Source organism: Pseudopipra pipra, chromosome 3, assembly GCF_036250125.1.
Source record: "Pseudopipra pipra isolate bDixPip1 chromosome 3, bDixPip1.hap1, whole genome shotgun sequence".
Taxonomy (NCBI): domain Eukaryota; kingdom Metazoa; phylum Chordata; class Aves; order Passeriformes; family Pipridae; genus Pseudopipra; species Pseudopipra pipra.
The window spans coordinates 91993572-92008306 of NC_087551.1; the positions used below are offsets into that span (position 1 = coordinate 91993572).

Consider the following 14735-nt stretch of genomic DNA (forward strand, 5'->3'; position numbering starts at 1 on the left):
ACAGTGAGGGCTGAGTTAAGCTAATATTTAGTGTACTTTCCGTGCTATAAAGCACTCGCCAGGTTAATAACATGGATTTTTAATATCAACAATTTTGATAATATCAGGGAACAAGATGGTACCCTCTATGCAGTCTAGAAGAAAAGGGGAAAAAAAGCCTTTTTGGCGGTGGAGAGAAGGAGATATTATCTTGCACTCATTGTGACTGCAGGACACAAGCTTATCACTACAGTGACAACAAGAAAGGAGAAACAGGTCAAGATATCAGACCTCCAAGGCTGTGAAATATGTTGAGAGACAAAGTACCAAAATGACCGTGGCACAATTTATATCTGCAGAAACAAATATGTCGTGATTTAAACTCCGTGTTCAATGCTGCTGTGGCCAAGCAGAAACAATGGCATGAGAACTCCATTTCTATGCTTCTAACCTGCCAGTGGAAATATTAGAATATCAAAACAGCTAGAGGCAATAAAACCCAATTAAGGTTCAGCTTTCAGATAATTTTCAGTATTTGTACACTGGATAAGAAATGCTCATTCATCACCTTTTTTCTTCTGATGGATAAGAAGTCCAGAATTCCTTTAAGATGCTTTAATTTGTTTCACATGCAAAGGGCATTACATTCCATATTGCTCTTAAAATCTTACCCTCTCTTCTCACAGCCATTTCTATCTCCATTAATAACTACTGCTTACTATTTGGTTTATTTCTCCCAGTGATTATTTTAATTAAAAAAGAAATACATCTGATTAATATTTTGAATGTATCCAAATATTTAGATCTTTCTGGAGTAAAAGGCCCTAAAACTGGCAAAGAACCCCCTACCACTACTATACACAATAAGTCAACAGATTTTTAAATGGCTATGGAGTCTTTGCAATAAAATGGTGCCTGAAAACATATCAGAGCTAAAGAAGAAAAAGTCTAGGTAGTTCTCAAATTTTGTAAAACTAAAGAAATAAAAACATGAATATTTGCATCAAAAATATTTATTTCGTAGAATCCAGAAATTTTTGAATGAAAAGTCTTTTCATTAAAATAACCAAATCTTTATCTTGATAACCATATTTAACCAATTTTTAGCTTGATAACCATGGAAGTTCCCAGTCCTTAGTTAACACTCTTTAGCTATCCTTACAATTTCAAATCTTAGATAAGCTCTGATTGTATCATTTGTATCTGAAAGATATGCTATTTACTCAACAAAAACTGTCCAGAGGAACATCCAGAATTGTTTGTTAATGTCTCATTTTTTATTTATTTTCTTTACATAAAAACTACTGTTAAGTTAAAATTATGGCTAAAAGAAATTCCTAAAAATGTTGGAATATTTTAATTTTGGAGATCTAAGTGAAAACAAGAAAAGAGAAAAAAGAGAGCAAAAGAGACATTTTCTGTTACAAAAGAGAAAATTAAGGCCAGAACCTCCATTTCTAAGATGGCACAGAAGACCTGCAAGAGCCCAAAACTGCCATTGACCTTTAATGATGTTCTTGCCACAGAACCGACTTAACTAACACAATTTATCCCACTGGCATTAAGGTAGCAACAAAAAGAAGACAAGTTGTGTTGGCAGGTGGTGTTCACCCCCCTTTAGAAAGATGCTAATTAGGACTTTTCCAAGAGTATCACTAACATTGTTGTTTTAGTTCCTTATGTCCTGGCCCAGGTGAGAAATACTGTACTCTTTCCCTCCCTGTTAATCTCACAGGGATCTGAGCAACACACCTGACAAGGCATAAGAATTTTGCTCATCTTTTATGTGTGACCTGTGACCTTTTATGTTTGAAAAGGATACCTACTCCCCTTCTATGCTGTCCAGGTTTTCTTGGATAACCAGGTACTTTCTGCGTTCTTTCTCTCTTCAAGGAAAAGCTAAAAATACATTTTCTGAAATTAAAGTGTAGCCTTCCAAAATTTGGGCTTAATTGACATTTTATGTCTCAAATAAATGATTGCTGATAATTATTTTGCATCTAGTTACTAGTTTTAATTATTTTTTTTTTAATTTTTACTTGCTTATATGAAAACAGAAGAAAAACTTAGAGGACTTTTCAAATTCCATTTTCCTATTTCTGTAATGTTTTAATTCAGCAGCTGTTTCTTCAATCATTTCAAATTATATAGAAAAAAGTATATCTTGTTTCCCATTTTAAAAATTCTATATTATCTGTGGTTGAAGAGCAAAAATAGCCTTCTAATGGTAAAGGAACTGCAATAGCTAAAAAATCAAATCCTGCTGTGCTTTCCACAATTATTTGGGTTTTCTTTTCTTAGAAGAGACAAAGTAAAATAATTTCTTGAAATAACATTGACATAATAGCTATACTCAAATATTAAGCTTATACAGAGAAATATAGAAATTCCTATTATTTTATTTGATATTTAAACATTCTTTCCATTTAGATATTTCTCATTATTTTTTTTTTTAATTGGAAAAGAGTATTCTCCTTTTTCTCTTTTAACAGAAAACTTTAATATATAAACAAATGCATTTTTTTTTTCTTTCAACACCAATGTAAACATGGAGCAATTGCAACAATGTCAAGTAAAACAGCTGCTGGGGGAGGCTAAAACATAAAGTGATTAAGCACTTCATAAAACTATAGCTGCCATGATAGATAGTACATTGCATGACATTAGCTCAAAGCAAAACCTAGAAAAAATATTTACATAAGTTATTCAAATAACATCTAGTCTGTGAATAATTGGCTTTGTAGAAACATTTGAATACGTAAGACTTTTTTCTATGTCAAATGGTTTTTAGGGAAAAGCAATTCCTCCCTCCCATCTTACCCTTTCTTTTGAAAAATCTGAACTGAAATGCAAGAGTAGTACCACAGGGTAATTCTGACAGATTAGCCTTTTTCTAACCCATAGGCCACATTCATCTAGTAGACTAAGTCTCCAGTGATGCACCATCCTTTAAAAGAAAAATTGCAATACATAGTAGGAAGCCCCAGGCCAGGGAGATTATCCCATAATTGGAAAATGTATGAGTGAGCGCTTTATCTATCAGTCCAAAGAGATATCACCTCTATAATTTCCAGAGATAAATATTTTATTTCAATTGTTGAAAAAGTCAACATTTTCTTGGCATATAGATTTGTTAATTGATTGTATATTTTTAATTTTAATATCAAATGGCAGTTGAGAGAGAAATCAAGAAAACAAGAAAGATAACCAATGTTTTCCAAAGATCTTCAGAGATCTTCTGGAACAACACTTGCAGATATTATGGACTAAAATGACCGACAAAAGTTAAAATGTGCTGTCCTTCGGGGGTGCTGACACTTCTTATTCCTATTGGCCTGAGCAGGAATTTTGAGCCTATAGCACCATTGAGCATCACATAAGTTTTATTTAGATAGTTACTTTTTAGGCACTCAAGTCTGAAGAAAAAAAGAAAGGCTTTTAGTGTAAATTTATGAAAACATCTGTGACTTTCAGCACTTTGGGTTCACACTTCAGAAGCATATCTGTGCTTGGAAAAGTAACGTGGACTCTTGCCAAATCAATCTGAAGTGAAAGTTCCATAATGAACATAGAATTTATAGAAATCATTTATAGAAAGAGGATATAAATAAATGATGTTTGAGACTTTTTTCAAATATTTAGATTTCTTTATATGATACATTTTAGAACGTTCCACAGCATCTAAAATATATAAAAATAAATATCTACAGTATTTACAAAGTATGATACAATACAATCTTTAAAAAGACTTGTAAAGACGTGTTCTTTAGCTCATACTGAGGTAAGTAGGTTTCTGTAAGACTGAGAAAAAATAGAATAGGCAGTTATTTTGAAGGAATCCCTTTGTCCAGTTATTGTAGTCTGTATCACACCTAAAAGCATGTGCCACACTGTTGTTTGTAGTGTATTGAGCCAAAGTCATCCTTGCTGTAACTCCATCGAGGTAAGTTTTGTTATGCTAGGGATGAATTTATCCCACTCTACATTCTCTGTGTTGAGAGTGTCTTCTGCAGAAACTGTCATGGCTTCATCTATGTTTGAAGTCATGTTCATTCCTGGTATGTGGAGATGCAGTTCCATTGATTTTGATGGGTTGAGCACAGCTGGAATATCTGTAGAAAAAATAAAGATTCTAAGATCATTTTACTGTTTGTATTAGGTAGCTGACTCACTCATCCTCTGATTGTCACTCTCTGGACACAATGCAGGTGATGGTCTATTAACAAAATGGTCTTCCAGAAATTGTTCAAAATTGCATTTGCAAATTTTAAGTGAAAGCTTCTTGACTGAAGACTAAGGGCATTTCTAATACATAAACCTTGATTTTTATTTTTTTTTTTTTACTTTTAAACATTTTAATGTTCTACTACTACTTATTTAATATGCACTGTTTGATAAGTTGCCCTGTGGTTCCTTATCCAGCTGCCACTGTGACCAGCAGAGCACTACAGCTTCCTGTGTACAAGCCAGTCATGGAATCATTGATAGTTTGGGTTGGAAAAGACCTTTAAAGACCACCTAGTCTAACCCCCCTGCCATGAGCACAGGACAGGCAGAGAGAAGATGGTTATAATAAATAAGAGACAAAGGATAAAACATAACCTACGGGTACACTTTCATCTGGGTTTCCTGGTTGTAACTTTGCTTGTGCCATACATATAGGCAATACTATTGAATTCAGGGAAAAAATAAACATTCCTCCTGTAGTAAGTGAAAAGTGGCTTCCCAGCTGTTCCCGAACACATGCAATAACCTACCCAACAGAAAAAAGAACATAAAATGCTGGAAAAGAAATTAATGTGAATTTCTTATTTGATCAGCCTAACTCACACCAGAATGCATGCTAAGCAGATAATTTGAAAGTAAAGGACATGCAGGTATTTCAACCTGTACACACAATTTTGGTTAAAATCTTTGTCATGAAATATACCACAACTTCAGATAATTAGCTCAGAATAGAATATAGCTGTTTATAAACAAATTCCAATGACAGGGAAGATGATTTTCATACTTTCAGGTAATTGTTCTTTATTTAATTAGGAGTCTAAAGGAAGTAGGGATCCAAAGAAAATATTTATATAGAATATGATTACTTTATCCCCTCCTCAACTGGACCACAGCTTTTGAAATTAATGTGATGAAATTTTGTTTCATCAATATATAACTGAAGTTGTAGTATATTCTATAAAACATTTCTTATAATTTACTTTTCTTATAGTCAGTCCTTAATTGTAAACCCCTTTTTCTCTCTGTGTGCTCATATCCAAATATTGTTGTATGGACAATTAGATTTTACTTCCACAGGATCAAAAGACATAGGGACAAGTACAGTAAGAGCAGGTAATAGGTGCAGTACCATTTGATGGGATTGTATTTATGTTGGTCAATACAACGTGTTCTGCAAGTTTTGAAACATTATCAAAATTGCTGATCTGGGTGGTCAAGGACTTCCGACTCTCTGTACTGGCATGACCTCTGGTGAACCGTTCGTCATGGTGGCTGCCAAAGATGCAACAGGAAAATGCTGCTTTAAATTCTTCTCTAAATTTCCCTGTCAATCATAAAAAGGACTCATGAAAAAACTGTACTATAAACCACATTTCATCCAACTTCATAGATTAGAAAAAAAAAGGAGCTATCTAAAGCAAAATTAGCGCAAATCACCCAGACGCTCTTCTCATGCAGAAGTAGGAAATCACAATTTCATCATCTTGAAGAAAGACAGAAAAAAGATAACCTTTCTAAGAAGATATGTGAGGTGTGGTGTGAAGACTGAATTATTCTTGGCTAGACAGAATGAACAAACTAGAATGATTAATGGAGTCATGACATAGGTAGTCTGTTGGTTAATTAAATATATAACAAAAAATTAATTGAGCAATCATAGGCTAAAATGATTGAATCATTACTTGACATGTGAAATGAGAGAGCATGGCTAATTTGTGTTTCACCATTAATATATTTGAAAAGAAGATTCGAAGTGTTCGACAGCCCATTAGTCTGCTTTTGGGGCTCAGAGGAAATTGTTCAGATCATCTTCTCACTACACACCACAAAAAAACTACAGTGGGCAAATGTGTAGTGAGAATCAACATAGTTTTGCCTCCCTCTATTTAGCTGCAATACAGCTTTAGGTCCTTTGCAGCTTTAGCTGCAGTACAGTTTAGGCCCTGATTTTACTCTCCATAGCCAAATGATACAAATATGAACCAAGACAAAACTGTACTAGTAAGTAAACAGCATCCTGGCTGGTTCTTTGGCCTTGAACCTAGTTGGCACAGTCTGGTCATGCAAGTACTATTAAAGACTCACAGCCTCCAAACCCCAATACCTACACACAACATGCTGGCTGGGGACAGCCCCCGGGTTGTGCTACCTCCCAGACAGTATCCAGGGAGTGTTTAGCGGAACAGTAATTGTTTCAGATCAAAGTTATGCCAGGAACTTCTCTACCAAATTAATGTCGTGGACAGTCATATTCCAGCACTTGGACTCAGGCCCTGGCACTGTCCAGGTTAGTTATAGGTAGATAGCCTGAAGGTAATGGGATACTTCAGGCAACTTGTTCCAGGAAGAGAGTCTAGCTCCCACCGGAGGAGCTGAGCTGATGTTACACAGTCATTAATCTTATTTGCTATGGCTCATTACATTCAAACTATACGTTAAACTAGGTAACCGTAACTTACCACTGAGGAAGTTATAAATAATAGGATTGGCTGCACTGTTTGCATATACAAGCCAGTGTGAGAATGTGAACCAGGCATACACAGTTTCTCTGTCGTCAGCATGATTAAACATCCCCAAAACCCTACAGAAAGAGAAAAGCAAACCTGAAAGATTGCAAAACTAGAAATCATACAAAAATATTTTACAACTTCTAGCCTAATTTTGTCTCTGATGACCTATTCGTGATATCACAGAAAAGCTGATTCAACAGTATTCTATTTCTTGAGAGAATAAAGTCCTCTCCCCAACCCTCAGCCTCCTGTCTTGGTGGTTTAGCACAGCAGAGACCATCAGGACTTTACTTTGCTATGGTGCAGATACGCAACTTTTCTGCCAAGTAACCAAAGTCATCTGGTGTCAGATAAGCCAAGAAAAGATGGGAAAAGTTGCTTTTGATCTAGTCATGTCACTGAAGTTCCTGGCTCTAGGCCTACTCTCCAATAAATAGGGACTGAACAGGCATGTAACTGGCCCCAACCCTGAGGCTACAGTAGCAGCTTCTGTCTCCAGAGAAATCCGTATTTTCCAGATTCCTCACACCTCCCTTTTGCCATTTCAGTGAAAATCTAACTCTGGTCCTACTCTGCTGTTGTTTGTTGAGGCAGGCTGTGTAAGTTCCTCTATTTCAGGTCGTAGGTTCCTGAACAGCATTCTGGAAATACTTCTTTCTCTTCACATTTCCTACCAAGACTTGAGAGTGAAAGGTACTTAAATTCGGCCACAGGAAAAGGCCAGAATTGAGTGGGATGTATTTAAGCATTGAAACTATTCCTTAAATTCTGAAATGTTCCAATAATATTACAATAAAAAAAAGCACAAATAACAGGCTGGTTATTTTTTAGGATATTCAAATCTTCTGCTATATGCAGTTATTTATTGGTATTCCAGAGGGCTCACGAGATGTAATTTTACCAAAGCCTGCCTATCAGGCACTGTACGAAAAACAAGAGTGTACACCATTATATACCAAATGAACACGAGAAAAAAGGATAAAAAAGGAAAATAGAGCTTCATAAGGCTATATTGAATTAGAAATAATATAAAAAAATGTTACAACTTCTAACCTAATTTTATCTCTGATGATCTATTTGCAGTATCACAGAAAAACAATTTCAGGCTAACTGACAGGGCTGGCCTAAGGTCTAAAAATTGTGCATGAGGGCCTTACGTTTGAACCCAGAATTTCACAGTCCTTGGAGCCAAGCCACAGCACTACACTCTGCTGCTAACCTTCAGCTGCTGCTTTAGGTAACTGCACTTCCATGGATGTATTTACAGCAACCAAGCTGTAATCCCATGTAAATAACAGGGTTTAATGAGGAGATAGGCTAGATCATTTTCATGAGGAAGAGCTTGCTAATAAGGGTTCCACAATCCAGCCTTTAGTTTAAGTACTATGGATAGGTTACATATATTTTCTTGCAATTGTGTACTTATTTTCCATTTCTTTATTGGGCAATAAGTAAGCTTATCCTTTAAAAGTATTTGCCAGAATAAAAGGAATCTCATAATAGAGGATTGTTTTTAGATAGAAAGCTGCACCAAGTGTTTACATTTTGGGATAAACTTTACCTTTTCAAGACATTGAGGATGCTAATTGGTAGATAACAAAGCGCAAAAACCAGGAGGACAACCATTAGCATACGTGCTGTTTTCCTTCTTGCATGAATCTGTTTTATTTCAGCTGCCACAGCACTAATCTTTGACTTTGTTGATTGTCCCAGCCCTCGGGGCTGTGCTGAGGGCTGCAGAGGCTTCCATTTTTTCTGAACAACAGAAGAAGTTCCTGGGATCTAAGAAAGAAAAAAAAAAAAGGGACATTTTGAAAAACATTTGTAAAACTGATATGTAGATATAACAAGAAAAATAGACATGTTCACATACACAAGGTAAGCTCACAGGGATAAATAGGAGTTTTTAATTAAATTAATTGATGTAGCTGCAAGAAACAAACTCAATTTCAGACACACTAGAACTGCATAAAAATTGTGATTTATACAAATATAAACTGATGTACTAAAATTTTCTTTCTTTCCCACATACCTTGCCTTGCTTGTGTCTTCAGACCATCACATTTACCAACCCCATTGCTGCAATTATGTTGCTATAAAGTTCTACATTAGGGGTTTTGTTGCATAGCAGAATAGTTTATCCCATTAATATGCTGCTAGAGTATACTAAACAGCAGTTCAGCATTGGAAAACAAGGATTTAAAGCCTGCACAGCTATAAGTGCCATAAAACTTCCACACATACAACCTGGATGACAATGAAGTAGCTAAAGAAATCACAGCTGAAGTGTGGATCTCCCTGCAAAGTTCTTCAAAACTGAATATACAGTATATATGCATATACAGTAATGAACAGAGGGAAATCCTGGAAAAATGCCAAGACATAGGAAGAATTAAGTTAGTCAAAGCCATTTTGAAATGGGTAGATGTAGCACCATACTATTAAAAAAAAATATTGGCTTTTGTTTTCTGTACCCCCGCATAAGACAAGCCAAATAAAACAATATTGCTTCAGTTCTTCAAAATTACTTCCTGCCTGCAGCCAACTGAAAAAGACTAGAGATAGCAAGGACTTTCTCAGAGAATTCTATTACCATTACATTTATAATGTGTTCAATGCTATACAGTGTGAAAACCTTTTGGCTAGAAATAATAATAATAGTTATATAATATAATATATAAAAATATAAGTAGATAATAGTTTTATTTATGCATAGTGCAATTTTGTGTGGGGTGACTAGTGACATTACATGTTTAATAATGTTTCATGTTTAAAACTATCTCCAAAATTCACACTGTAATATTTTTTAAAAAATGGGCTTATCCACACAAACTGACCAGAAAAGAATGAAATTTTTGATATTTATTTCAGGAAAAAAAAGTAAACTAAAAAGTATGCACATTCGAAATTGTTGGGGTTTTGGTGGTTTTGGTTTGGGGGTATTTTTCGTTGGTTGTAGGTTTTTTTGTTGATTTTGGGGGGTTTTTGTGTGTGAATATCTTCCTTGCACAGACAAGCCCTTAATTTAGCATTTATGCACACCATCAAACCTGATTTACAGCTATTGGAACTTTTTGGCAAAATTAGCTTGTAATTAGCAAGAAATCAATGCAGCAGATTGGGAGATAGGTTATAATTTTTTTTTTTTTTAACTGAGGTATCTATGGACTTAAAGACTCCAACAGAGCCCCTTGCACTTCTGCTGTGGGTTCCACTCATTCAGCTGAAATCAGCAGTTATCAGCTTCACAACTGCATGTCTGTCCTAATGCAAGGGATTTACCCTACTTAGCTGTGGGGTGTAGTACTGCAGTGTGTCTTTGCCATGATCTGCTGAGATAAAACGCTGTCTGAGATTCTGATTCTGGCTTTTCAGGCATACTTTGATATCCCGTCCCTCTAACTTTGAATCAGAAGCTTTTTTTGTCCCTTTTCAATCACACTGAGTAACCATATTCTATCAAGAACTGGAGGCGAAAGCAAAGAACTGCAGCCAAATCTCTCCCTTCTGATTATGTCAAAGATTCACTTGAAGGAATCAGTGATCAGCTTTCATTGTAGATAGATACAATTTAGAAGAAGATAAACATTATCTTGGCTCCAAATTGTGTCTATTTCTACAGAAAAGTTAGACATGACCCTGTACTTGGTTTGTACCTGTATGAGCAGGTAGAAGGGTCTTTTCTGTTATTTAAGCAGTCTTTATTAGCAAGAGATGATCAAAGTTAAGACTGTATACAATGTGCAGTCTCCCTGTACTATATATTAAATTGCTAACTTTTCAGGAGTTTGTATTGAGAACCTTTCTGAAAGAGCCCATGCTTCCTCAATCTTTACCTGGCATACACCTTGGCTTTGCTACTGTTACACCAATAGACAATAATACAGCAAGAATATTATCAGGACAAAACCCCACCCCCAAAAAACTATATACCCACAGATGCATAGCAGTACCATTTAAGGAGCATTACACTTCAGAAGTGTGTGTGCATGTGTATGTGTGTATATGGAAAGATTTACAAATACGTATTTATGTAAACATAACATGCATGTATTACAAGATAGAATGAGAAGAAATTGACTTAAGTTATGTCAGGGGAGGCTTAGATTGGATATTATCCAATTTGTGAAAAATGTCTTCACGGAAAGGGTTGTCAAGCATTGGAACAGGCTGCCCAGGGAAGGGGTGAAGTCACCATCTCTGGAGGTATTTAAAAGACATGTAGATGTGGCACTTAGGGATGTGGTTTAGTGATAGACTTGGCAGCGTTAGGTTTATGGTTGGACTCAATGATCTTGAGGGTATTTTCCAAGATAAATATTTCTATGATTAGGTATGTACAAGTATACACATGGGAGCACAATGTATATATTTCCTTTTTTTTGGTAATGAATCAGTTATAGAGCTAATTGTGGAGAATTTGTGTAATTTCAATGTTTTACTAAAAGCTGTGTCCAAACAGGTACTAAATGACAGCTATTTTCTTGCGCACCTTTTCTCTATCTCCTCAAATAATTATCAAGGGGTTTATAATGAAAGGAAATCTCTCAAATATAATATCAACTTGCAAAGATTGGAAGGGTGTATTTCAACTACAAAAATGAAAATGGGTAGAGTTCCTAGTCATTAATACAAGTAGGCTTTAGTGTCAATGCATTTGGACATCAGTAAATTGAAGCAGACTTGGAACTTAAAGCAAATTGTGTATCAACACTGTCATTGTAAGTCCATTCAGTTTTATTTATTTGTTCCGAAGTTACTTTTAACCTATTTAAAATCCACAAGAGAATATAGCCTTCTAAGTCACTACTTCCTTGCTAACAATTAAAATAAATTAGTCAAAATCCCCAGTAGTTTTTGCATAATTGTTCTTGTCTTTGCAAAGGTGAATCATTAATTCAATGATTGTAAAGCTTATGTTCAAAGATCTGCTTGAAATACACAATCAGAAATTTTAAGAGCTATTACACAAAGTATTGGTAACAATAATTAGTAAATATCTTAACTTCTTTCATCTGAAAATTTTCACGCGTGACACACTACATTTTAAAAAAGAACCTTTAGAAAAAGTTTGAGACGTAGAAAACATCTACCGTTTGTTGTGGTTTTTCTATCACGTGCGTCTGTAAGGCTTATGGTACCTTGCAATAGGATCATTACATTTAACTGAAGTTCTGGTAAACAGCATGATTTCTTCATTGAAACTATTATCAAAGAATACGTTTAGAACACTACATTCATTTGTACTACATGACTGATTACAGCACACCTGCTGCACTTAGAAAAATGCCTGATGCCTGCAGCCAAGTCACAGTTAATAATAGATGTGCCGTGGCTTTAATTTCACTTAGTGCAGCCTCATATACATAGTGCTATCATCTATGCCAGGCAAAGAGACATCTGTAATTTGGCACTAAGCACTAAGTCTATGGTAGTATTTATCTTTTTGCCACTGAAAAATAAAGGATCATCCTAGCCTTGACAGCATGCAAGATGCATAGGGAGAAGAAACATTGTGAAGAAGAAATAGACCAGCTAACACAACTGGGGGGGGAATGGGGCAACCCAACAAAAGAGATTGGTTTTCAGTCATTCAGCTTCTGCTCTGAATCTGAACCAGCCTTTTCAAGCTACATGCAGGTTAAGAACAAGTGCTGTGCATTAATTTACTTAGTTAAAAGCTTGAGAGAGGAGGTAGATTGTAAAGAAAGTATAGAAGAGAAGGTTAAGAAGGAATACGGTGATAAAGTCATTGAGTGATACAGGACAGATTCAGCAAGGCAGAGCATATTAGAGCTATGTCAAACTGAACTTACAAAACCACACAGGGAAATCCTTTGTTCTGGTGAAAGGTCCCCTCAAATTGTAAAGGTTAAATTTTACCTTCAAGCTATCTTGTTATTTAATCTCATTAATGTAAGAAATTAAAAACAAAAATAATATTTTAAAGAGCACAATAAACAGCAATTCTAGTTTAACCTAATCTGATTAGAAGTGAGAATAATTGCTCTTATGATGTATAGATGATAGCAAAATGCCTTAAAGTGGATTTGGTATTCCCTGTTCTTTATTTATTTGCAAGACATATATTCTGTCAGTATAACATTTGATTTTTACTTTTATCGTATGTTTATTTAGAAATCTAAAGTCTACTTGTGATTTCTCTGATGCATCAATTTCAACTACATGAAAAATGCTACTTATGTGGTAGATATTATGGCCTGCCCAGGACAGCCTTAGATTTGGATGGTATCAGACATACTGGTGAGAGAGAAAAGATTCTCATGCACAAGTCCTATAAGAAGAGGCTGAGGGAGCTGAGGTTGTTCAGCCTGGAGAAGAGGAGGCTCAGGGGAGACCTCCTCACTCTCTACAACTCCCTGAAAGGAGGTTGTAGCCAGGTAGGGGTTGGTCTCTTCTCCCAGGCAACTATCAGTAGGACAAGAGGGCATGGTCTTAAACTGTGCCAGGGGAGGTTTAGGTTGAATATTAGGAAAAAATTTTTTACAGAGAGAGTAATCAGATATTGGAATGGGCTGCCCAAGGGGGTGGTGGATTCACTGTCCCTGGAGGTTTTTAAGCTGAGACTGGATGTGGCACTTAGTGCCATGGTCTAGTAACCACAGCGGTGTTGGATCAAGAGTTGGGCTTGATGATCTCGGAGGTCTTTTCCAAGCCGGTTGATTCTATGATTCTATGATTCCATGATTCTATGATTCATGCCCACATGTTGATGGAAATATCGTTAGAGCCATTTGAGAGGGAATATCTTGCATAGTGTCTCCACCAGGAGGAGATTACTGTCCTTTACAATGACAAATTATTGTCCTTTGCAGAATGATAGGGCAGCGGTAGCGGAGGACTACAGCTACAGATAAATCCTGGACAAAGTAGAATACAGCAGAGAGCATCATAGACTGGTGTGTGACAGGTTACTGTTCATACCCACAAAATGCATTTCAGCATTCCTGAAAAAAATTTTTGCCACTTAAATTCAAATGTTCTTTGTGTGTTTGCCTGCTTCGGGTTTTTTTTGTTGTTGTTGTTGCTGTTTTGGCTTTTTGATTAGTATTCCTGTTTTCTTTCCTGTATTTTTAATTTGAAGTTTTAAAAAACCAGATCATAGAATCATAGAATCAACTGGGTTGGAAGGGACCTCCGAGAACATCAAGTCCAGCCCTTGATCCACTACTGCCGTGGTTGCTAGACCATGGCACTAAGTCTTATCCAGTCTTATCTTAAAAACCTCCAGGGATGGAGAATCCACCACTTCCCTGGGCAGCCCAATGCCTGATTACCCTTTCTGTAAAGAATTTCTTCCTAATATCTAACCTAAACTTCCCCTGGCACAGCTTAAGACCATGCCCTCTTGTCTTGCTGATAGTTGCCTGGGAGAAGAGACTCACACCCACCTGGCTACAACCTCCTTTCAGGGAGTTGTAGAGAGTGATGAGGTCTCCCCTGAGCCTCCTCTTCTCCAGGCTAAACAACCCCAGCTCCCTCAGCCTCTCCTCACAGGACTTGTGCTCGAGTCCCTTCACCAGCCTCGTTGCTCTTCTCTGGACCTGCTCCAGCACCTCAATATCCTTCCTGAACTGAGGGGTCCAGAACTGGACATAATACTCCAGGTGTGGCCTCACCAGCACTGAATACAGGGGAAGAATCACTTCCCTGGACCTGTTGGCCACACTGTTCCTGATCCAGGCCAGGATGCCTTTGGCCTTCTTGGCCACCTGGGCACACTGTTGGCTCATGTTCAGCTTCCTGTCAATCCAAACTCCCAGGTCCCTAATGCTTGCATTAGAAATCATGTCAATTATTTGTCAGCAATTCATATCAAATGTTACTGATAACAGCCAGCTTCACATCAGGCAATTCCAATCTCCCAGTTCAGATTGGCCCTGCTAACAAACTGATTAGGAAAAATAAAATAAAAATAACAAAATGAGAAGGTCAGTCTTAACTTTTGGCTGTTCCAGGAGATTTAAGCAGTATAAATAAGGTCACCTAAGGTATTTC

General features: G+C 36.5%; 1 protein-coding gene across 3 annotated transcripts in view; it reads right to left on the reverse strand.

Moving 5' to 3' along the window:
• Positions 1-976: 976 nt before the first annotated feature.
• The window catches only part of HCRTR2 (hypocretin receptor 2), a 37224-nt gene continuing 23465 nt past the window's right edge, over positions 977-14735 (reverse strand). For all 3 annotated transcript variants that reach the window (XM_064650322.1, XM_064650321.1, XM_064650323.1), the window contains 4 exons: positions 8278-8498; positions 6666-6787; positions 5336-5530; positions 977-4091 (listed from right to left, as the gene is read on the reverse strand). In XM_064650322.1, the coding sequence (XP_064506392.1) occupies positions 3898-4091; positions 5336-5530; positions 6666-6787; positions 8278-8498 (732 nt within the window). In that variant the 3' untranslated portion in view covers positions 977-3897. The remainder of the gene's footprint in view (positions 4092-5335; positions 5531-6665; positions 6788-8277; positions 8499-14735) is intronic.